This window comes from Drosophila arizonae, chromosome 5, assembly GCF_054131065.1.
Source record: "Drosophila arizonae isolate 15081-1271.41 chromosome 5, UAZ_ARI_1.0, whole genome shotgun sequence".
NCBI lineage: Eukaryota > Metazoa > Arthropoda > Insecta > Diptera > Drosophilidae > Drosophila > Drosophila arizonae.
Window position 1 is genome coordinate 24,621,957 of NC_142925.1, and position 26,493 is coordinate 24,648,449.

At 39.3% G+C, this 26,493-nt stretch overlaps 1 protein-coding gene across 1 annotated transcript in view; it reads left to right on the forward strand.

Annotated features, from left to right (window-relative positions):
• Window positions 1–26,493, forward strand: part of Mmp2 (Matrix metalloproteinase 2) — a 109,066-nt gene that overhangs the window by 5,296 nt on the left and 77,277 nt on the right. Inside the window, exons 2-3 of the mRNA XM_018010988.2 lie at window positions 24,449–24,550; window positions 24,665–24,855. Coding sequence (XP_017866477.2) covers window positions 24,449–24,550; window positions 24,665–24,855 — 293 coding nt within the window. The remainder of the gene's footprint in view (window positions 1–24,448; window positions 24,551–24,664; window positions 24,856–26,493) is intronic.

Genomic DNA, 26,493 nt, shown 5'->3' on the forward strand with positions numbered 1-26,493 from the left:
CTGACCTTCGGCGCACGCATTTCATGTTCTCCTATTTGTGTGCACAAGCAGTGTGTTGGGAATTCGTATTTGTCTACCCGTTATTTTCCCAGCACATTCATAATGGTTAATAATGCATAAAGCTCTGCCTGCAATTGCAATTTGTGTCGTTATAAACTGTTTTTGACTTTGGGTCTATAGAATCGTCAACAGTTAATAAATTGAACAATTCTCAGCAGATCAGTTCACAGGTTCATACATTAATTGGATAAATAAATTATTGAATAATTGGATAAATAATAAAATCGATAATTGCTCGTACTGACTTCAAATTAAATTCCAAAAATTGATATTCTGATTTGGCTTAATTTGTTGACTATATTAGCTCAGGGCAAACAAGTTTCTCCCCCTGTCTCTTTGTATATAAGAAAGAGGCCATAGATCTCATATTTATATTTTGCATCTCAGCAATAATTTCACCAGAGTGAGTCATATTTTTTGGGAAGACTTGTGAATGAGAATCTTTGGGCTTTCCCCACAGATTTAATAAATCACTTTCCAGTTATTATCGTTTATCGTTCTCTCCCAGAAATTGTGATTTGAACTCGACTAACAAGTGTTGAGGGCCCACACAGCAGCATTTGATAAATTGTTAGCAATTGAACAATACAAATTGAACGGAAATATTTTTATTATAATTTATAATTGCATTAAAACACCAACGTGATTTATAAGTATTAAGCAGGAATATATGTGTATACATGTATGTGCATGACAGACAGACTGTGAATCAGTCTGACTTATGTATATCTCAGCTCGACTTAACTCGACGCAACTTTCAATCGTCGTCACTAACTTAATTGCCTCACATTTAATATGTTCCATGCTTAATTGATACCCCTCGCTCTCTGGCTCTCTCCTCTTGCTTTTCTTTTGTTTATCGTTTTATGGAGCTGACCATAAAATAATTATATGATCCCTCGGTTCTTCAGTAATTGTTCGCTTCGTGCATTCAACTGCGGTTAAAAAAAAAAGAACATTGTCATAAGCCTATTAAGCGAAGCTTAAATAATTATTTTGATTGTTTTCTGTTTCTGTTTTTTTTTTTTTTTTTTTTTTTTTTTTACTTCAATTTGTTTTTACTTTTTATTTCAGTTTAAATGAAATGCTGGAAATGCTTTAAGTGTGCCATAAAAAGCACAAACAGTGGCCGAGAATCGAGCTCAGAGGCTCCATCTACCAGGAAGCCATTAAACGATCAACTAATTAAAGATGCCATGCATCAGCTGTGTCCAATGTATTTGTATGTGTACGAATATATTCGTATTCAAATCCATATATGTCTTCTTTCGGCAGATGAATTCTCAATTTGATGTGCACAACAATAATTTGGTATAATTAGTTAGCGCCTGCAAGGGATCGAATCAGATTAAGTCCTCGTCATTGAATGAGTGTGTTTATATGCAATTCTTTGTGTATTTCGATTTGGTATTAAAAAACATATACAAGAGCCAAGACAAGCATAGCCAAATATACATAAATTTCTATCAAAAATTTGATCTAATAATAATGAAATTATTTAATTTATATTTCTCATTACTGTCGTAACATTCATATCTGATTTGCTGAAATCATACCATTATAAATATATAAAATATGAATCAGAATATAAATAGCTTGTAATATATGTATTTGTTGATTATTACGAATCAGCAATAATACACGATATAAACACTCATGCATAAGTCGTTCTTTTCAAAAGCTGCTCCGGCCTTGAATCACTTGAGAATGTTATGATCTGATCATTCTGCAATGGGAGCCAATGGAGTTGAAGCCTTCATCCACGTTTTGTTTAACAATAAATATAAATGTTTTATTAGCTCTTATAGATTGCAAAATGTGCGGATGTTGATAAGAATGTGCCGGAGTATTCCTATACTTGTAATTGCAATGTTTCAAGAAAATCAGAGAAAGCAATAAATTCTTATCATGGAAAAAAAAGAGTTGGTTTTTGAGTGCTTGGCAGAGTATGCAAAGGCCTAATTAATTTAATTCAACTTATTTTTTAGAATTCCCCTTTGAAGCGAAAGCCTTTTCGTTCAGTTACTGCATTTACTTGCTCACAATTCGCAAACTAATTGCAGGGCTTTACGAGTTTTGTTATTTTGGTCATAAACTAGTTAAAACGGCAGACTCTTTTTTAAGCGCAGAGCATTAACAGGACTTGTGTGTATGTGGCGCCCCCTGGCGGCCATGCGTGTCGTCTGCAGGCTGAGCTGCTTTATGAAATTTCGCTTTCAATACAATATGCGAGGCGTTTTTCTATTTCCCACTTTTTTATTCTATTTCTTCCTTTTCTATTTAGTTTTTTAATTGTGTCACGTAGAAAACTACACGCGGCCATTGAAAGCTCGGCTGCCTTTTTGGCTTTGCCACACAACAACTTGTGTGTGGGTGTTTGTTGTTGTTGTTGTTCGCATTGAAATGCAAGGCAGCGTAAAAATGTTCAACACAGTAGCACAGGAACAAATAATGCCCAATTTGCATTGGGAATGGCATTCAGCGAAATAAACCGAAGCGCAAAATGCATGCACTAAAAGAAGCAAAAATATATTTTAAAATAAAAAAAAAAGAAACCAAATTCCATACTGAAAACAAGTAAGAACGTCGAGCGTAAAAGCGGCGCCAGCGACTGCATAATGCTCGTTCGGGGTTAAAGTGTTCAAAGGGAAAGAGTGATACATATATCGGCAAGATGCAGTTGAGATGATGCAAATTTGTTTTTGATCTATATAGAGAAGATCAAAACATTGGCATTACGTATAGAAGTACTGACCGATGGATATATCGATATGACTTGCTTTCAGAACGATTAACCAGAAATAAGTCTGTGCAAGAAAAAGCTATATTTCCGATGAACAGATATTTTCTATGTACTTTGATTTACTACTATAATCTCGTATTATTTTTTATATTACATAAAATTTTTTATGTGTAATCAAGTATTATTTGTGTATATATTCAAAACATCCGTCTTGAACCTAAAGAGGTGTAGTATTACCCGATATTCCGCTTCCGATGTGAGCTTACCAGCAAAATCTTGGCAACAGAAATGACAACTGCATCTTATCTCTAGTATCTCAGTAAAACGACATCCAAATCCAATATACCCAATTAATTTCGTAAATGACATCAAAATGGAAAATTATATGCCGTACAAAGGAAACAAACGAAATATAAGAAAAACGTGCTGTGCACAGTAAATAGGAAGTATGTTTACTAAATATATAAGCATGCCAGATGCATATACTACATACGAGTAAAGTACAAAATAAAAAAATATATAAAAAAAAATCAACTTAATTAAAAGCTGATAAGCGCAATAAATAAAACGCAGAGCGAGAGAGAGATGAGAGAGAGAGAGAGAGAGAGAGTGATGCAAGCGAACGAGCAGACTATCGATGCATTTTTCATTTGTTTTATGTGCCATTGATTGATTTTTAATAGCATTAGGGTAGCCAGCCGCACACACGCACATAGAGATAGAGAGAGCGAGATGGGGAGAGAAAGGCAGACAGCTGCATTATCATCAGTGGCACACAACATCATCGCCAGGCAGTCCACGTGGCGTATGATTGATGTATCCACAGTTTTAACTTCAGTTTGCAGTTGCTGCTGCTGCTGCTGCTGCCACTGCTGCATTTATGCATTTTGCGTATCCGCTTCGCATCATTATGGCTGCGTACTTAAATATGAGAAATTTGTTGTGCATACAAATTTTGACAGTCAGCTGTGTGTATGTGCGTGTGTGTGTGTGTGCATGCACATTAGCCTGCTCAAACCCATTCTCTGGCTATAAGCTCGTTGCAATCTCAACTCCATCCACACTCGCATTCATTGTCCATCGGTCATGTGCACAATTTTGGTTAGCAATGACAATGATTCATGCAGACAAGGCTTACACACACATACGCGCACACACACGCACGCACACACAAACACATTGGGTATGCACCTAGGCGCTTGGCAAATTGTGGGCAGCAAAGCACTTTGGCGCACTCCGTCCGCCCAGGCAAGGTATGCGGTTACATCGATCTGGGCGATGCCTGTGTGCGCTTCCTACAATAACTCACAAATTGTCGATCTAAATGCTGTTGGGCTTAAAAGGCACAAAGCGCAACGATTAAAGAGCTGAAATCAATACGAGTTGTATAGACGGAGAGATTGACTTAAAGCTAAGCTTAAGCCCATTGTTAGCAGTTGACAGTTAGCAGAGTCGTAGCGTAGTACATGAACGATAATGAGAATCGCAAAGAGGGCTGCTCCGATACGAATTGGGCTAAGTTGAAATGGCTTGGCGCTCGCGGCACTTGAGATTGTGTGGTAGAGCAGATAGCTTTTTCTACTTTTATAACAAGTTATTCACTTAAAAATAAGGTAAGAGTGCTTTTGTCAAGTAAGAGGGTCACCCTGAACCACATTAACCAGATGCTATATCTGTATATTCAAGTGAATATCTCAGATTCTCATTTCAAATTTGAGTGAGAAAGTCAAACATTTAGATACGAATTGATAATAGTCAATTAAATTTATTTCAAACTATATTATTTCTTGGATTTTAAATTTATGCATAATACAGATTTTATTATTTATTTCGCAATTTTTTATTTTCTATTTTGTGAGTTGACTCTTTTTGCAAATCTTCAGCACTTCTGTCGTAACCAATTTGCAAGTTGGCTATAACTTATTATAACGTTTTTTTTTTTACTTTTTTTGGTCTACATTTTAATATTCAGGGTATTATCACGCTTCTACTTTCAATGCTAATTCTCATAGACAAGCTAAGAGCTCGGCTAGCATAAAATCCAATCGACTCAGAAGTCAGAATGTGAATACGAAACCTGTAGCTAATTATCAGCAGTCAAGCAGAAGATCGCAGCTGCAAGTGCTTAACTTTTAAGTTAGTTTTATCTTTATATTATTTCAAATCATTTAAAAAAGAAAACAGAATTAAGAAATAAATAATCGCCGACAAATTGTATAAAAATATAAATATTTTGCAGTACTTTAATCAAAACTCTAACTGTTTTCAATCGACAGCGAAAAAGATGTGCAATAAATTCCAGTTACTTTGCTATAATTCATAATACAATATAAAAAGCTTTAAAATGCAAGCAGAGCAGTCAAATTTCTTAACATGCAACCACATGCATACACATGCATGCACACACACAATCTCTCTCTAAGTTCTAAGCTCCTTAGCTAAACGAATATCTTTTAGCCACAGATATAAAAAAAATGCATTATCGAAATTGCAAAATCGTTATTGTTATTGTGGGCTAAAAGTTTCAGCTTTATCTGCTGAAAAGGCGACCAAAACGACAGATGCAGTTACACAAAGAGAGAGAGAGAGAGAGAGAGGAAGAGAGATAGATAGAGTGAGAGGGAGTTAAAGAGAGCGAGAGAGAGGGAGAGAGAGCTAGCTGTATTCGACCCTCCATTAGCAGCGGAAAAAAGAAGACGCATAAAAGAGAACTATGCAGATTTTAGTTTGGCACTTTTTACACTCCCATCTAATGGTGTCTCGGGTGTGCGTGTATGTGTGTGTGTGTGGTATAAGTGTGCAATAAATCTAAGTAAAATATAAATAAATATACACACACACATATATGTATATGCATCGTTTGTAAATAGATATAACAATAAAGCACAACAAATTTGGTTGTAGACTCCATATTTCCCTATATAATGTGTGTAAAGCGTGCTACGCGCGCTGTTATGTGTCTTGCTGTTGTTGTTGTTTATGTTGTTGTTCTTTGTGCTGTATAAAGAATTTATAAACAAAAACAAAAAAAAAAAAAAAAAAAGCAGCAATTGAATTTGACCCAGTTAAATAGCCTCAGCCTGCGTCTCAGCTGCTTCTGTTTGTGCGCTTTTGGTCTTGTTTTTTCCTCGATTTTTTTTTGTTTTGTGTTTATATGTTTTTTGTCTGTATTAATTATCACATTTCGTTTGTCTCTGATTGTGGCATAAACAACGATTCTTGTACGATTTATTTTTGGAACGACACGCGAGCTAACGGGAATCACGCTTGCCTCGGGGGTCCTCTCGCAATAAAACACGCCCATATGACATTTGCCAAAACGACGACCCCTACAAAATATATCGAACTTGATTTTAATGAGGCACAGGCAACAGTCCCAGCAGCAGCAGCAACACCAGTTAGTTCAGCTGCCTTCAATCGTTGGCCTCTTCCAATGAAATGCCGCTGAATTCTTGCCGCAACAACAACATTAACGACAACGCCTTTTTGGGTCCAGTTGTGCATCCAGCAAGTTTCCTTTTAAGTGTCGCTCGGCTTTGCCATCAATTATGCGGCATGTTGGTCTGCAGCCTCATCCTCTGACTGGCACTCACAATCTCTGCCCCAACCTTCGCTTTGTGTGTTGCATGTGGCAGCTGTCTACCAAAGAAGGTGCGCGCCATCCAAAACAGCAACGCGCCAACACGTAGGTGTGTGTAGTCGGTTCTCTCGGCTTTGCCAAAGCGTTGACTGGCGGCAGGCTGGCAAGACATCAACTTCATGCAATACCCTGTATACAGATCAACAGCATGGGGTATGGGAGAAGAGTGTGTCAGTGTGCTGACTTGGCTTATAGCTGTGAAATACCCTATAAATTTAACAAATTGGGTATATTAAATTTATATTCCACTCTGATATTTACTGAAAGCAGCTTTAATATATGGACTACCCTGTACAAAATGTTAGGGCATATAATGTTGTATTTATGTAAGGTCCAGTCAGTCTTGTTCATTGACTACGACAACCTGTAAAGATGTTCTGTGAGCGCATAAAGGCAATAAGACTTGGTTTGCTTCCTTTGAGTCATCTTAGTTAGCATTCCTTGAAGAGGCAAAGCGGAAATGTTTTAAAATTCCCTGCACGAAGCGAAAAGTCTTTTAAAATTATAGTCAAATACGTTTCAAAGATAAAGAAAGTCCGCATAAACTCTAGTAAGTAAGTCAATTAGTAAGTAAAGATATTATCTCAAAAAGGGACAAGGAAAAGTTTAATTAAAATATCTTGAAGTAAATTTCTAGAATCTTAAGCTGAATTAAATTAACAGAGAATTGATAATCGCATTACAACTTAGTTTTTCTCCGTATTATTTAATGAGAATTACTCATCAATTCAGATATAGCCTTTGCCAGGGTACCGCAAGGTGCAGTTCCGATGCTTTTACAATTTGCGGCTTACCTGTTTTTGTTTTCCATCATCTGCGCCAGCGCACCGCCTCTGAATCACTTTTTGCGTCGCTGGCGATTTCTGGTAGCGGCTTAAAGTTCACAAATTGACCACAGTTGACCACTCATTAAATTCCGCATCTTGGGGGGTTTTGCCACAAAAAGTCAAATACCCTGCAAATACCCACTGTGATACTCTCACTCATCAATTTACATTAGTAGGCGATGCAGCATCATCTCGTCTAGTTAATTTAGTCAAAACAGTAGTCACACCTCTGTGGCTGTTGCTCACAAACGGGTTTATTGCCCCGCATTTAGCTATCTGCGCTTTGAGATCTGCTCAGTCGGCTGGCGCCTAAGCCTAATCCCGCTCTATTACTCGGCTCGACCAGGCACTCAGCAGGTTTCTTGTTTGGCTTTATGTAACCATCGCAGCTACATTCAGGCAAATGGTCTTTGAGATTCCTCAAAAGCGTGGGCGGAGCATGTAAACAGATGGTTGAGAGAGGAAACAAAAGTGAAAAGGAAAAGTGTGAGAGGAATTAAGTATTTGTATAGGGAAATAAATTCATTATTATTATAATTAATGTGACAACTTGATTTCTAAATTAAATAAGAATTATCTGTATAAGATTCTTATCGTATTCATAGAAATATACATATATAAGTAGCTATAGCCGTAGCGATTAGAGGTGTCGTATTACCATGATGGATTATTGATGAAAGCATTATAATCATAGATAACAAAAGAATGTGGCGAACAATAATGAAAAAGTTGTAAAACAAGTTAGTATTGAAGCTAAATGAGATAATATATCAAAAAAGTTCAGCTTATGATACAAAAATGAAGATATTCATGTGGTTTGAGAAAACATCGAATTCCTGAGAGTATATCAAAAACATATTTCATATTACTATAAAATCTGATGAAAAATGACAATATTCTATGAAAATTAATAATCATGTAGATGAAATATAGAAATTTTGACTCTTGAATTGCGTATTTAAAAAATTATAAATTATAATTTATAAAAAAATGGGAGGTAAGACAGAGAAATAGTGAGATATCGATAAAGAGAAAAGATAAACATTTTGGAGATAATATAACGACCTATTCAACATTGCCCGAGGAAAGCTATTAAGATAATTAATATTCATTGTTGACTTCAAAGATAATTAGAATTAGAAAGTTTGAATTAGACATTACAATCAGATATAAAGAATATTTAACTTTGTTTATGAAAAATTAAAGATATTTAAAGAAAAAGTTTGAAATAGATATAGATATAGATATGGGATACAAGACACTTTACATTGTCTAAGAGACGTTCTAAAGAGTAATTTAATATTAATTACTGACTTGAAATATAACTAGTATTCGTATTTATAATTTTTAAATATTACTTATAAATATAAAGAACATTTAGCTTTGTCCATGATAAGTATTAAAGACACATACAAGAAGACTTGCCATTTATGCAGCTTCTGGATTGATCTTATCGTATGCAAATAAGCAAAGAACATCATTAACAATAATCAATCTACTTGAAAACATGTTTATCCTTTTAAGACTTAGCATTCCATTTTCAAGGCCAAACTTGAACTCTCATGTCTTACACTTAGGAAATGCTGTACTTTGTGTTGTGTCTTTGTAATTTCCTGGTATGTCTGTGTGAGTGCAAGCCGAATACAGTATTGGCCCCTTTTGGTGAGCATTAGCATTTCAAAGCATAAACTAGCTGGAATATATGGGCAAATTCAATTGAATTATTAAATAAATTGTGTCGCATATGCGAGTTGAGGCAACTCGTGGTCTCAAGTCCCCAGTTGAGTCCCCCGAGACATGCACAGCGCCAGTTATCCAGGTCTCAGGTCTCTTGGTCTCTTGGTCTCTTGGCCTCTCAGTCTCCTGGTCTCAATGCTCAGCTCTCGTTGGCTATAAACACAACGCACAATATATATCAATGACCATATCGGGTGACTGCGGCTTAATGCGCCTGTTGCCAGCCAATGGTTTTAATGTCATAAGTTAAAACGAAACCTTTTACCCCAAGCATCGATGCTCGATGCTGGATGCTGGATGCTGGATGCTGAATGCCGATGCTCGATGCTAGATTGTCGACGGCCGATGCTAGATGTCTGAGATGTGTATGTCGTTCGATGCTAGTCCAGCGTCGACTCCGATTTCTTGTCAGTTGTTGAATTTGCATATAATTGGACTGGAATCCGGGTCGGTCCGGGCTGGGCCGAGCCACTGGCAGCTCAACTTGATTTGCACTGCAGCCATATGGTGCATTTCACAGGCGCCAGCAGAAGAGGCCGGCAGGAGGCAGGAGGCAGAGGTTGGAGGTTGATATTGAGGTCTGCTCTGTGTCTGTAATTTCAATGTGTGTATTTATTTGACCATCGTGCAAGTCATTGAACGCAAACTTTGTGTCTCGGTTTTTGTTCTACAGGCAACTCAATGCGATTGTGCATAAATAATGATTTATTTGTTTATTGCAAAATGCGCGCACAAATACGCAGTTAATCAATTTATTTATTATACCCTGAACCCATTGAAAATGGGAAATCAGGGTATAATGGTTTTGTGAAAAGTATGTAACAGGCAGAAGGAATCATCGCAGACCCCATAAAGTATATATATTCTTGATCAGGACGACGAGCTGAGTCGATATAGCCCTGTCCGTCTGTCCGTCCGTCCGTCCGTCCGTCCGTCCGTCCGTCCGTCCGTCCGTCCGTCCGTCCGTATGAGCAAAAGGATCTCAGAAGATATAAGAGCTAGAGAGCTGAAATTTGGCAAGCATACTCGTGTATACCATAGGCAGTACAAGTTTGCTTTATTTTTTCGATAACTCATCCGATAACTTTTTTATCGAGAATAATCGAAAAATCGACAATGTTTTTTCAGCTTATTTTGAACACTTTTAGACCTTTTGTATATAAAGTTAATGGATACAAAGATTTTGTAATTTACAGATTTTGGATACCACGCCCCCTTCGCCCCCAATTTGTAAAAAACGCATTTCAAGTACTAGAGACTTGTGCTTTGAAATGTACACACATTTAAGCCATATGATTACGCTCTAAAAGTTTCATTAAGATCGTATGTCTACAAAAGAAATTATTCAACAAATAAATTCTCGTTATATTGCCCACACTGCAGTGCAGCCCAAGCGCAGCCGCTGCTAGCTGCGCAGTTTGCAAAGCGCGTGCTTATACGTGCATGTGTATGTATGTGTGCATAAAAGAAGTCCAGAATGATTAGAATATCAGTTTGGAGGGTTCAGGGTATCTCCTAGTCGAGCAGTCTCGACTGGAGCCTTCTTACTTGTTTTGTTTTGTTCCGTTGTCTTTAATATGAACTCTATGGTGCCAGGGAGAAGCCTTGGATTGCTGCTGACTTTTTAATGCACGCCATTTTCCATTTGCTATTTGCCATTTCGCATTTTCCCATTTCCCCATTTTCTCCAATTCGCCGCATTTTCTATTTACACAAGTTGCTGCTCGGTTCCACCAGCCCAGCTGTGGGCCAGGATGACTTGTTGCTTAGACTCCCGCGGCTGTTGAAGCCCACAACACCAGCCCCGCCCCCTCGGCTGCCGTCTCTGCCCAGCCCATGGCCATGGCGAGTGGGCGTATCTCATCACTTTCCCATAAACATTCGAACTGTTTTGAAAGACTGGTGGTTCGAGCTGGGGCGATATTGCAATTTACGTTCTGTGGTCTAATTAAAGTGCAAGTACAACTAAACTTGTGGCAGGTTGAGCCGCGGCTTCAGGGCTAAAGCCATGGAGAGGCGCCCCTCGGTTCAAGTGCCAGCGCCAGCTCCATGCACATTGCGTGTTCGCTGTTTTGCGGTCAATTCATTTACTGGGCTCCCATTGCAGCTAAGAGATTACAGCGTGTCGGCGTTATCGGCGTAGCCTCGAGCACGCAAAAGAAGCCAGTCACGACCCGAACTGCTGAGCGAAATGCAAAAGCAAATCGAAATGAAAGTTACGAATTGTAGGGACTAGGGCAATAGATGAATCATATACCACAAATAAAGTCTAGAAACTATTAGACGAATACGTCTCTAGAAAGAATTAATTAACTTAAAACATTCATAAATTAAACTAATAATAATTTATAAATTGAATATAATAATAATGAAAATATAGAAAATATTTATTGAAAAAAAATTGTATTTATAACTTTAAATAAACTAGAAAATAAATACATATAATAATCAAATTATGTTTTTTTTTTTTTTTTTATATAAGTGTATTAAAAACTGAAACAAAATTATTATAAATAATTTCAATATTTACTTTCAATACTTCTATCTCTTAAATATTTTTTAAGTTGTGTGTACAAATAAATTTAATATTTCATAATTTTTATAAAACTTAGTTAACTACAGCTTGGACAGAAAATCTTTAAATATTCTTCAAATAAATGAATAACTTAATTTATAAATATTCATGGCATGTTGCTTAAATGCTTTCTGTTAAAACTAATATTATCTTTATAAGCCCATATCCGCCGAGTAAAGAGACACGGCTCGGCGTGTCACGCACGCTTCCCACTCAAATTGGTGCTACAGCTGCCACATAGTGTTGCAATATAGTAAATATATCGTACGAAGGCTTCTCATTCTTTGCATTTGCTTTTGTCTTTTGCAGTCGCCGGTTCATTTTTCTCGTATCTCACATTAATCAATGTTGATTTCAATTAATTTAACCATCTCTTCACTTGCCAGTCATTGCGGCCGGCGTCCGTCCTTTCTGTTTTTTTTTTTTTATTTTTATTAAACCAATAATACCAACAACAAAGGGAGTAGAGGAACGAACGCCTTCGCTGTGGGTCGACACACACGCTTCTCGCTCTCTCGCTCAGCTCGCGTGTCTATGCTCTCTCTCTCTTTTATTAAAATTTTGCAGTCTATAAATTTCAAAGAGGTGTTGGGGCTGGGCTAGGCGGCCACAGCCAGATAGAGGCACGCACAAGGAGAGGCGGGTATGCAGCACGAGGGCGTATCTGGAACGCATGTGTTTCCCAGTTGTACATACGCACACATTTGCCGTACATGATATGATACTTAAGTTTGAGATGGCAAACGGAAATGCGTGGAAGGCGCTCGACTTCCATTCAGTAATAAATAAGTGTATGCAGAGGAATGCGATTTGAGATTGGGGTAAGGCATTTACCCATCACACTTCGGCGTGAAAAGCAATTGAGAAGTGTTTCATTTTTATAGAAATTTATTGCGGACAAATCAAACTATTAGGAAGTTGTTGCTCGATAACTAAGGAAATTAAAAATGAGCTCTTCAGATTTTAATTTTGATTTCAAATTAACTCAAGAGCTGTCGGCATGAATTTTCTCAATGCTGTATAGCATATATGCGAAGTTAATTCAATGTCATCAATATTTTTATTTACTTTTGCTCTTATCCAGGGCGCGTGTCCTTGCCAAATACTCAATATCAGGTCTTAAAGCTTTGTAAAAATTTGCATGCAATTTTATTGATAGTTCTCAAGGACAACTGCAAACACACATGCATGCAGCTCACACACACAATCACACACTCGGCAGATGGCGACCATTATCATTTGTCATGCTTGAGAAGCGCATAGAAAAGCAGCGAGGAGTCGCAGCAGCAGCAGCAGCTTGCCAGTGAGTGCATATTCCAGTTTCTCAATTGAGTTTTGAAACATCTCATTCAATGCAGCAGTGAACATTTTTTATGTGGCATGCCACACACAAATACACAGAGAGAAAGAGAGAGAGAGAAAGGGAGATAAAGGGAGAGAAGGAATGCGACCATTATATGATTGAGTTATGTTTTGTTGTCCCTGCGGCACAGCTAACACGTAAAATTCTATTCAATACCTCCACTCTAACACAGGGGCAGGAGGCTGCACCGCCCCCTTCCCCCGATTTACCACTCGCTTGTAGCAGCCATAAATTTTGTGGGAAAAAACCTGTTGTTGTGTGTGGCAAGCAAGCCATATCATGGCCATATCCTGTCAATTTGGCCCCGCACTTGCCTTGCCACCACGTTGCATGTAACTCCTTGCGGCTGCTGCTGCTGCTGCTGCTGCTGCTGCTGCTGCATTTTCGTTTTTTGCGCATTTCTCACAATTTGTTGCGCCTGGTCGCTCGCATGGCGTTTGACTTGACTCGACTTGGCAGGCGAACAGGCTAACGCAGGCTAACACAATCCTGGCGGCGCTTCGTTGCCTTCCTTGCCTTGCCAGCGCAGGCAAGGACAATGTGTCGCCTCTCGGATTTGCCTGGATCGAGCTGGTGCCTCTGCATCTGGTTAGAGTTAGATAGATGCGCTCGTTTGTTGCAGTTGCTTGTCATTTTTATAGGTTTGTTTGCGGCTCAGTCGAGTGGGCGGCTCTTGCTAGATGTGCAGGCTGTTATGAGTGTGTGTGTGTGTGTGTGTGTGAGTGTGTGCATCCCTTATTGGTTATTGGTCTGCCTTTATTAGTTGCTGCCTGTCGTCGCCGATGCCAAGAATTATGGCTGTCAATAGCCATTGGGCCAATGCAGCCTCTGCTGCCAGATAAACCAATTTGATTTGTTTGTGTGGCCAACTGCTATACCATCCGCACACCGCCCTCCTCTTGCCTTGCTGCATGCGCGACGGTTGATTAAAACATATGAGACACTGGCTGCCACTCCCTCTCCCGCTTCGGCGCTATCTCCTTCAGTTCCCCTCTCATGGCTATTTGCCCAAGTAATTGAGTTAAGTGACACAAACACACGCACGCTGTGGGTCTCATTTAATTGTTGTGTTCTCTTATTGTCCATTCATAATTATAATCCAATAAAATAATAAACATATCGCATTGTTCAATTTACTTTCACACACACACACACACTCACTCTCTCTCCACGGCCAGAACTTCTGTCACGCCATCTTAACTAAATTAAGCCAAAACATTTATGGCGGTCTACGTTTACACTTTCACAATTGGTTTTTTGCCCTATCTTGGACATGGAGCGTAGGGTATATTCGCTTTTAGATTTATTGTAAATTTCATTCAATTTTCTAATATCAATGAAATGATTATACGTATTTTTATATATTTTGATATTTGATCACTTTTAATGTGTGCAAGTTTTGAATATAATTAAATTTATATACGATTTTTAGTTACTTTTAATTAATTTGTATTATTTTTCTGACAGATTTCCCTATATCTGTTTCTTTATTTGTTTCTAGTTTTATTTTTTGTTCTTGATTTTCACATCTTCTTAATTCTTCTTATTCCTTTTCTTCTTTCTTTGTCATCTTCTTCTTCTCAGTCCTCCTCTTTTTACACTGTTTGCATTTATCTTTCCATTACTGATTCTCATTGATTTTCTCTATGATCTTTTCATCTTTTACAGGGCATATGTCTGTCGTTCATTCTGCATATGATCAAGTTTTCCTATTCCCGTTTGGTTATTGGTTTCTCTGCTTGTTATTATTTCTGTATCATGATTTTGTTTACACGCCAAATGCGCACGTACCTCGCGTCGCACTTTTTACCATGATTATTATTATTCTATTTTTTTTTTTTTTTACTTTTTTACTCTTTGCTGCTCACCTGTTTTATTTTTCTTTTTTTTCTGTTGTTTTTGTTGTTGTTGCTGTCGCTTTTCTATTAGCCTGAAACGTCGCTTGACCACGTACGACATGCACAGAAGCCAGCGGCTTGGCATGCCCCCTCCGGCACTATTGCCCGCCCGCTTCTCTTTTCGATTTTCAAACACGTAGAGCGCCAGCAAATTTCCCATTTCCCATTAAAAGCGCAAAAGGCCAATGCATAAATGATTGATCCACCCCATATACACCTGGACCCTGACCGTACCGCCGGCCGAAGGGGTTGACGAGCTTCCGTTGAGTGCAGTGCGAGTGCGAGTGCGAGTGCGAGAGTCTCACTTAGTCACTCACTCATTCAGTCAGTCAGTCATGCAACCAATCATGCATTCATTCACTTATGCATTCATTCATCGGCTATTGTAGTTTATTATCGGCGTCGCAGCGAGCGGTCATAAAAACAAAGCTGCTCATCAGCCCCCCGCCAAGTCCGCCCGTCCGTATCGTTATCTCTATGTGTGACTGTCTTCATCAGCTTGACTGTATCTCTTAGCTGCGCTTGGGCTTGGGCTTTGAGTTTGGGTTTGGGTTTGGGTTTGGGTTCGGGTCGCGTATCCGTGACACACCTTGTTTAAGTAATATTTATGGCAAATGGCTTCGATTAACCAAATTGACTAACAGCTCTGAGCCTTATTTGCTCTTGGCCCGGCAACGTGACTGCGGAAGAACTTACGCCTGTCCGTTGTGTTTCTTCTTCATTCCGAGGAATGCATTAAATATGACTAATGCAGGTAAAATTGCTGTGATCAAGTGATCTGTGAACCTTCTAAGACTAAAGCCTTATCATTTCACTTTAAGCTGCGCATTGAAGCAGCTTCAAAAAGATGTTTCCACTTTCACTAGAATTTCTTACCAGAACTGGGCAAATAAATAATATAATAATAAAGTCGCCGATCTCCAAAACCTGAGCTCCATTGCACTCATGAATGGATTCATTTTGTGATATATTATAGATCGCGATTCACACAAGATCTTCCACAATAACTTTAATTCCGCTTTATCTCCTTTATCTCTTTTGTTTCTGCCCTTTTAATGCTTCAATCTGCTGCCTACGTCAAAGTTTGATTGTCAACGATTCATTCTTATGATTTTTTTCGCGCTTATAAAAAATTAATCAAGTGTCGCCGTTGCAGACATACAGTTTCCGCTCGTTAGTTGTCCGATTGTCCGTTTGTTCGCTTCTTCTCCACTTTGTCCGATTCCTTAGCTAATAAAACTTGTACATATTTTAATTGATATTGTTTTCATGTATGTTGCTATGCTATTGTTGTTGTTGTTGGCCATTGGCTTCAGCTGTACGTAGTTGTAGGCTCCCTGGGCCCGATACGTTATATGAATTTCAATGTGCTTTTGTGTGGGCTTTCTTCGACTACCCTCGTCATACACACACAGACAGAGCAAGAGAGAGGGAGAGAGAGTGAGAGAGCGCGTGAGAGGGAGCGCGAGAGACGGCGCTACGTAACATAAAGTCAACATAACGTTAACGTAACCGACTGACGCTGACGCGTTGCAACAACGTGACAACTTTGGTGACTCTGACGCAGTTTGTGACCAGCTGGTTGCATGGACATTTTGTTGCTGCCACTGCTGCTGCTCCTGCTTTTGCTGTTGTTGTTGTTCTAGCATTTCTTTTTTTTTTTTTTTCAAACTCTCCCTCGCCTACAGCTGGTGTCAAGTCGTTTTTTCTTGCAGCTATTAGTGCACTTGCACTGCTGCCGCCAGGACTCCAAAGTTATATAAAAAATACCTTGAAGCCATGCAGCAGTGTGTGGCATGTGGCAAGTTATTCGAACTGAATAAAGAAACCAATTAGATTCAAGAAAACTGCTCCTGCTCAAGAGCGTTTAGTATAAAATATAATCCGATTTGTTGGAGACTAATCATGCACAGCTTATTCATATCAATTCTCACCCGCTGCGAATTTTTAGGCGGCGGTCTTTATAAATATATAATTAGGCATGTACATTTCTTGTTAGATATATTACGTGTCTTGCTCGTCTTAGAATATCTATAAATATAAACAGATTCAACAAAGTTTCCCAAATTGTTTTTGTTTTCTACATGTGTAGAAAAGATTTTCATGGTGTTTCGAATTTTTTTATGATGAGTTCTTCGGGAAAACAGTTTCCATTTCCGAATACAATAATCATTTTTAGTTGAAGCTATAAATTTCCACTTTCAGCACGAAGACGCAAAAAAAAAAAAAAAAATATATATATATATATATATATATATATATATATATATATATATATACTCTTAGTTTTGAAAGTTTTGAAGTATATATATTAATTATTATACATATAGTATGATATATTATACATTAGCTTAAAATATTTATATCATTGCTAATTTAATAATATTTAATAATGAAATAGAAATTACAAGTCTATTTCGTTGCTTGACATTAAAATAGAAGGAAACGTGAGCTTTGCTAACTCTCTCTAGTTGATTATAATTATTATTTAAAAATATTTAGTCATATAGACTATTATAAATATAATTAATGTATATATGTTTTATTTGAATGAATCTTCCTGAAGAATTCAACATTATTAAATAAGAATAATCAATAAACCCTATGCAAATGACTTTTTCAAATATCTTTAGCATCTCTTTCATTAATCTTCTCTTTAATATTCAGTTTGTTGGAATTCTTTCTAATAAACTCTGAGGCATGTTATGTTCAGTTAATTGATAATTAAGCAATTAGCTGAATGTCGCCAACAAGTTCTTCAACTTGTTGCAGTTCTTCATCGCCAATTGTCGACATGCTTCAGCTTAAAGTAGTTTAGCCAGTTTCCCCTGCCGTTTGAGTTGCCGTTTGCCTCTTGGACCTTGGCCCTTGGCTGGCTGTGTTTGTTTGAGGCAACGGCTTGTGGGTTATCTCAGCTAGTTTTATATGCATCACACGATGTTTGGGGCAACGCACCATTCATCAATCGATTCCACAATAAATTCAGCTAATCGCCTTATAGCGAGGGAATCTTAGCGTGTTAACGATTCTCCGGCATGAACAATTTTTTGTGAATCGACTTTTAGTGCTGATTCTACAACAGCAACAACAACACGCAAAAGAATGTTGTTTTCTTCTTGTCTGTGTGTATGTGTGTATGTGTGTGTCTGCTAGTTTGTTGTATATTGTTTTTCACATGTTTTCAACAAATTGCGTGTGGGGAGGCGTGGCAGAGAGTGTGTGTGACAATTTTCTCATATATCCGAAATGAAAGAGAAAATTTAATTTGCAGGTCACGTAAGTTGCTGGTGTGTGTGCGTATGTTTGTGTGGGGGCGTGCCACACACGCACTAGACTGTTTGTGTGTGTGTGTGTGTATGGATAAATAAATTTGCTTGGTTGGCTTTACTCTATGTGTATCTTCTCTTTTCATGTGTGCGTGTGTGTGATGTGTGTATTACATGTAAAAATATGCAAATCCAGTCTACACATATGGCCGAAGCTCTGTTTTGTCGTCGCTGTCGCCCACTTTACAGTTATGACTGTTTATTTGGTTGCGGGCCATGGCCCAAAAAAAAAAAAAAAGAGAATAGAAAACAAAAAATAATAAAAAGCAGCAAAAATAAAAAAGGAAAAGAGGAAGAGGAAGGGCTGACACAATATATGCCCATCGATTGTGACCATACTCGCAGAGGCCTGAAACTGAAACAGAAAGGCCTGAAGCTGATGCTGATAGCAGCTATAGCATACGCTTGCCTCCTCATACCCTGTGTTACTGTGGAGAGTGGGGTATGCTGTGAATAGAGCTTGATAAATAACAGAGCTGGAAATGATGAATATAATAATTATAAGCAGCATGGCTGCTATGTTAATATTAAGTCAATTCAGTCTGTTAAATTAACAGAGGCACTGTAAAGTTAAATAACAACATATATCTGATCTGTTAAGGTATTCCATTGATTAATTATGGTAAAAAAGGTGTAAAAATACTTAGAGCTGTTAAGATAATTATTATTTTTTACTTAAAGTGATTTAAATTTTTAAATTTTTAAATTCCTAAAATAATTCTCTTAAACAAGCCTACAATTGTGGCCCATTTATAATAGTGGCTTCTTGGGGCACTGCTTGTGATATAAGTTCAAGGGCATTGATATATTCACTATTGAAAATTGCTAACCGGGGCTTTGCTGCCCGGCTTGCGTGTGCAAGCAAAACAGCTGTTTTTAAAATAGCATCTATGTACAAAGCATTGCCAGAATGGTGCTTAACAAAAATCTTCGTGATGCACTCTTGAAAGCTGTCAACGAGCCTTCAAACAACGAAATGGTGATTACAGTGCTGCCTGCAGTACAGGTACCCAAAACCAATCCTCAAAGCGCAAATGGAGCAATGCGTTTTCAAAATGTGGAAAGTTGGCGGAAAAATTCTACAATTAAGCGCAAGATAATTACTACGACTTCTCCTAATCTTGCTAAGAAGAAATTCAACCTTGGAAAGAATAACGAACGCTCTACCTCGCAACAATCTCATTATACTGGCAGTTCTAACAGATTCGGATTGCTTGCGCAAATTCCAGCTGACATGGATGTAGAAGACTTGTGTGAACAGCCCAGCACCAGCAATCAAGCGGCTATTGCTGCGTCGAATCGGACTGCTGCCATAGTTGGCAACTCTGGGGCTCCAGTTAAAGCTCAGCCGTCGAAACCACCCCAAATAGTACTTAATGTTAGCGACTTAAATGACCTCTTTGAGCTTATAAGCGAAGTTGCCAGCTTAGATAACGTCGTTGTTAAAGCTAATCAAGGGGAAACGGTCAGAGTCTTCCCTAATGACAGCGACACCTATAGAGCCATTGTGGATCGACTGGATACACTTGGAATAGAATTCCACACATACCAAATGCAGTCAGAAAAGCCACACCGGATTGTTGTAAGAGATCTGCACAACAGTACTCTAAATAAAGACATTATTGCCGATTTTAATAAACTGGGCTTCGAAGTTCTCCATATTCATAACCCAAGATCACGCATAAATAAGGACGAAAAGCTTAATATTTTTTTCATTAATATTAAGCCATGTCCAAAAATTAACGAAATTTATAAAGTTAAGACTCTTTGCCGCCAAAAAATTAGAGTTGAGAGAATGCGAAAAACAACCGAAATCGCACAATGTCGTCGATGCCAAGACTACGGCCATACTGCTAAATATTGCCGCCGACAGCCTAATTGTGCCCGATGTGGTGAAAACCATCAAACAATGCAATGTATATGTCCTCCAGATGCACAGCCCAAATGCATACACTGCTCTGGCAGCCACATGGCTAGCTATAAAGGATGTGAATGGTATCAAGAATTTCTTCGCCGATCTATGAGGCCTGCAAGGAGGGAAAATAATCCGAACAGGCCAAGACACATTAACTTAAATGCACAGAATGATTATGCTTACCCTTCCGCACCTTCTACAGCGAACCAGCAATTCCCCACCTTGAGGTCTGATCGTAAACAAAGGGCTAACAGACAGACAACACAGCAACAGCCGCAGCTAACTCCACATCAGCCAACGGCAGGCACTGGAAGGAATACATCAGTCTCTTATGCTGAAATGGTTAAAAGAAATCCTATTGCAACACATTGCAAAGACGGACCTGCTCAGCAGCGTCTTCATAATCCTCTAGCGCATCAAATTCCACAGCAACATAATTTGAATAATCTGCAACACAGCCCTTATGATTTACAGGCAGTGTTGCAACAGCAGCAGGAACAGTTCCAACAGTGGCAGCAGCAGCTCCAGCAGCAACAACAACAACAGTTTCTCACATGGTTGCAGCGGCAGCAACAAGAACAGCAGCAGCATAACAGGCAAGTAAACCAACGTATCGAAAAACTCGAGAGTATAGTACTTGAGTTGACCAACTCGATTAAGGTATGGACTGGGGAAAGGCCAAATTGTCAGTCTCCAAACAACGTTGCAGCTTCGAAATGAATCCACTAAAAGTTCTTATCTGGAATGCTAACGGCATTTCAACAAAAGCTAAAGAAATTGAACTCTTCGCACACAACAACAGCGTCGACATTCTTCTTTTAACGGAGATCAGGATGAAGCGTGGAGACACTATAAAAATATATGGATATGCCTGCTACCCAGCTTTCAGACCATCACGAAATAATAACAGCGTTGGCGGAGTGGCGGTATTGGTCAGGACAGCTCTTCGCCATTTTCCTCAAAGAGTCACTGAAACCCGTAACATACAAATGTCGTCTGTAAAAGTAGCTACGGCCCTGGGAGACGTGGAGTTCAGCGCTATTTACTGCCCACCAAGTGTGAGGATTGACGAAATGCATTTCATCAACACACTTCGTGCTTGCGGCCAAAGGTATTTAGTTGGTGGCGATTGGAATGCCCGCCATTGGTTGTGGGGAGACACATACAACTCACCGAGGGGACGCGAACTAGCAGAAGCCATCTCCGTTACTGGCTCTAGGATCCTTGCTACTGGATCGCCAACCAGGTATCCATATGTGCTTCACCACACACCGTCCTGCATAGACTTTGCCCTGTATCATGGAATACCGGATTTTCGAGTAAGCATAACTCAGAGCTGGGATCTGGACTCGGATCATCTGGCTTTAGTCATTAATATTGAGACAGAAGGCATAAACGTTAACGCAAATCGCTCTCTAATAACCAGACACACAAACCTGCTCGTCTTTAGGCAACATTTAGAGAGCTCGATTCAGCTAAACACTACTCTAAACTCTGGTGAAGATATTGAGATGGCTGTCAATAGCTTCACTGAGAGCATTTATACGGCTGCTGCTGCATCAACACCTTCTGAGCCCCAGATAGGTTCCAACTATGGAATTCGACTAACAAGAGAGGCCAGGGATCTTTTGTTGCAAAAAAGAAGACTTCGTAGACGCGCAATCAGAACGCAGGACCCATGGGACCGAATCTTATGGAACCGGGCTGCTAGGCAACTACGAAATGTATTGAGAGAACTTCGAAGCAACTTCTTTGAGCAGAAGCTGGCTTCTTTGGATTATACAGTTGATGCTGGGTACTCGCTTTGGAAGTGTACCAAGTCACTTAAGAGACAACCGTTTAGGCAGGTACCAATCCGGTGTCCTAGCGGTGATCTAGCTAAGAACGAAGAGGAGCAAGCGAATTCGTTTGCGAAGCATCTAGAAGCCAGGTTCACACCCTATGAATTTGCCACTGCTGATCAGATCGAAGAGACCACTGATAGTCTACAGACACCTCTACAAATGTCCTTACCCATTAGGGCAGTTAGGGTTGAGGAAATTGCTGAAGTCATAAAGTCCTTGCCGAATAAGAAAGCACCTGGTTATGACAGACTGAGCAATGCAACGCTAAAAGCCCTCCCTACTCGGGCGATCATCTTCATAGCTTTAATATTTAATGCTATGCTGAGGGTGGAATTCTTTCCTAAGCAATGGAAGATGGCAGCGATTGTAATGATCCACAAACCAGGAAAGCCAGAGGATGACCCAGAATCGTACCGCCCAATAAGTCTGCTGTCGTCACTTTCCAAAGTATGGGAGAGACTTATTGCCAATCGACTTGGCAATATCATCAGTGAACGTCATATCTTACCGGACCATCAGTTTGGCTTTAGAGAAGGACACGGAACTGTGGAGCAGGTTCACCGGTTGACGAGGCACATCCTTCAGGCATTTGATGACATGGAATACTGCAACGCAGTTTTTGTCGATATGCAGCAAGCATTTGATAGGGTCTGGCATACAGGGCTTCTCAGCAAAATCAAAAACCTCTTCCCAGCACCTTACTTCGGGATTCTACGATCGTATCTGGAGGGTCGGCAATTTATTGTCAGAGTACGGAACACATACTCGACTCCTTGCCAAATGAGAGCTGGAGTTCCTCAGGGCAGCGTATTAGGGCCGCTGCTTTACTCCATTTACACGGCCGACCTACCCTCCCCTAGCGTGCGCCACATGGAGAATCCTGGCAAAGCCCTTCTCGCTACTTACGCAGACGATATAGCGGTGCTCTACAGCTCAAAATGTCCCACTGAGGCTGCGAATGGAGTGGAGAGCTACCTAAACACACTAGTAGCATGGTGCAAAAGATGGAACATGAAGATTAACCCACGCAAGACCACCAACACTTGCTTCACCCTAAAAACCTTCATCAGCCACACCCCGCCTATACGTTTAGATGGCGAAACACTTGATCAACCTTCGCAGGCAAAGTACCTTGGCATCACCCTTGACAAGCGTCTAACATTTGGTCCTCATCTTAAGGCAGTGGCTAGGAGATGTGGGCAACGCATGCAACAACTGCGGTGGCTGCTCAACAGACGCAGCACCATGTCACTCAGAGCTAAGAGAGCGGTTTATGTCCACTGTATAGCCCCAATTTGGCTCTACGGTGTGCAGATTTGGGGAATATGCGCAAAATCAAACTATAAACGCATACAGGTCCTGCAAAATCGTGTATTGCGGCAAATTACAAACTGCCCATGGTATGTGCGCGGCTCAACTCTACATCGAGATCTGAAACTGTTTACTGTGGAGGAACAGATTGGGAGACACACTAGTCGATATAGTGACAGACTGGCTAGACACCGGAGCAGACTAGCGAGAAGATTGCTTCCTGCGAGACCACTAAGGCGATTAAAACGCTTGGGTTTTGCCAAAAATATGAGATAAGTCGTTTAGGGATACTTGTAAATATATATTTGTAAGTCCTCCTGAATACATCAGAAGGTTAGGTGTTATATAAAAATTCGAATTGTGTTGTTAAGGTACTAAACTTGCATTGTACAGATTCAGCGCTTAAAATATATATACAAAAAAAAAAAAAAAAAAAAAAAAAAAAAAAAAAAAAAAACTTAAAGTGATTTAATATATTTAAATAATATATTTTTGTAAAAATAGAGAAATTTGCCTATTTATAAATTTAATTGTATTGTTTTAAAATGAGTAGAATAGTATAAAAATTCCTAATATCCCAAATATACCTAATATGTGATATAAACTAACAGATCTCTAAGCAGCTAAAATATAGTACACTTATTTCTCAATAATTTCTAAAGAACTTGAAAGCAAATGCATAGGGATAGTAAACAAAAACTCCATAATTATATTACGTTTTATTTAAAAAAAAAAAAAAAAAAAAAAAAAAAAAAAAAAAAAAAAAACTTACTAAGCTCTGGGCTCAACTTTGCCCATCAAAATTAGCTGGCAAATATTAAGGCAACTGCCAGCGAAGGCCCACAGTCGAGCCGACTGCAGGAGAAGCTTTCCATCCTCTACTTTTTATTGGGGTTTCGGTCTTTTTGTGTGGCATACTTTTTGGCTTATTAATGTAACGTTAAACTTTGCTGTTGTTGTTTTTCTTTCTTTGTTGTTGTTGTGGGCTGTGCTGCTGTGACTGTTGCTTTTATCATTAACTTTATGCAAAAAGTTTTTGATGCCAGCATCATTTGCCGACGCGCCTACATTAAGCCAACAAATAGTTTGGCTCTCAACCATTTTGGCCGGTTTTGGCACACTTCCCTAATGCATCTGTCTGAGCACCCGCTCCTCTGCCTCTTTTGGCTTTTGGCCGCCTTACTTACCACCACGCTTCCATCTTTGCAGTACAATTACCTCATGCAGTTTGATTATCTGCCCAAGTCGGATCTGGAAACGGGAGCCCTGCGCACCGAGGAGCAGCTGATAGATGCACTAAGTAAACTCCAGGTGGGTAGCTGCCAAACAGCATGCAGCAGCTGCTGCTATAGCTCTTGCCACTGCTGCATGCCACATGCATTATGCACAATTTCACAAACTAACATTTTCGTCTCCGTGCCACAGAAATTTGGCAACATTCCAGTTACGGGGAAAATCGACGCGGCTACGGCCAGGCTAATACAATTGCCCCGCTGCGGCGTGGGCGACAATGAGCATGCGTATAATTTCTCACCGGATAATCTGGATCACGGCCCGCGTAAGCGTCGATATGTTCTGCAGGGCGCCAAGTGGGATAAGACGGATCTAACATGGAGGTAAGTGCTAAGCAGCTCAAACAATACTAATGGTGTGCTATTATTCATGTATTTATATTAATATTTATTTGAATATCAATTTTCTATTTACTTATACATATATTTTTTATTTATTTATCTACTATCTAAAAACTTATATCATATATTATTTATAAATGGGAGTTTGGCTGTTTCGTTGAGACTACATGATAGCATTGTCTCTAAGTAAATGAACAAGAATGGCCAGATCAAAAATATATGTACCAATTGGATGATAGAACTACACAGTGGATTTCATTGTAAATATGTAAATTTAAGATTGTCACCCTGCAACATTCTATAGGACTTTAAATATTATAGAGTCGATGAGTTTAAGCAGAAAGAATTTCATTGGAATAGAGTGATGAATAAGATAGATGGCGTTGATGCATTGTGATATTATATTTAAATATTTATCTAATCTATTGTATTTAATATATTGATATGTAAATTGTATATCAGTGAACTGGAGCAATTCCACTTAGTTTTTTTGCTTGGCCAATTTCGCCAACTGATGCAAGTTGTTTGGTTTAAAATTGATTTTCATTATGCATTTTCCCACACAGCACATCCTTGACCGCCCTTAGTTTCCCTCTTGATGCGCATTTCAATTAAACTGCATGCAGTTCATTAATTTTGCAACGCTCATTTAGACGCGAATTTATAATTTTATAAGGCAAGCAGCAGCACTCGCTCGTTCTCTCTCTCTCTCTCTCTCTCTCTCTCTCTCTCTCTCTCTCTATCTGTCTCTTTCGCTCTCTTTCACTATTCAGCATCCAAATGAGCTTCTGCAATCTGCGTGGCGACCCTTAACCCCTGCCCCATCCCCGCCCCCTAGCCACTCGAATGTCCTGTGCATACGCGCTTTCAATTAATTCAAAACTCAAACGTAGCGTAGCTTGTTAATTTTTATTACAGCCATTGCATTTTGTCAGATCTGAGCAACAAAAAAAAAAAAAAAAAAAAAAAAAAAAAAGAAGCAGAACAGAAAAGAAAAAGTGATGGCGCCCACCCCCCCATCCCCCTCATTTATTGCAGTAGTCGTTGTGGGTGGCAGCGCCCTGCATTGCATAATTTGATGTCTAAAGTGTGTTTTTATGTAAAACAAGTTTTCTTCTACTCTGTTTTTTGCTGTTGCTTTGTTGCTTTCTATTGCTGTTGCTGTGTCTGTTGCTGTTGTTGTTTGGTTCTTAGCCATGCGTAGCAACGTCTGCGTGAATTGTTAATGGCCAAGTTGGCCCGCTGTGCCAGTGGCGTTGGTTGGCTGGGGCGCGGGGGCCTGCAGCGGGGCATGCGGGTGTCGCCAACTTGGCGCTTTCATTAAACACTTTGCGCCAAATTGAATTTTATGACGGCCAACACCCGAAAAAGCGCAAAAGAATCTGAGCAAAGAAAGCTGTTGCCTGATTGCAGCTGTCATCTTGAATGTTCTATTTGATTTTTAATGCGCCAGCTGCATAATTGCGCCTGAAATATTTAAGCAGCGAAGCTCGCTCTCCGCCACGCCGGCTCATTAATAAAGCGTCACACGCATTCAATTTGCATAGCTGCTGGCTGCAGCGACGAGCAGAGAGGGAAGAAACTGTTGCATACTTTTGCGCGGCGCTTGAAAAATGATTT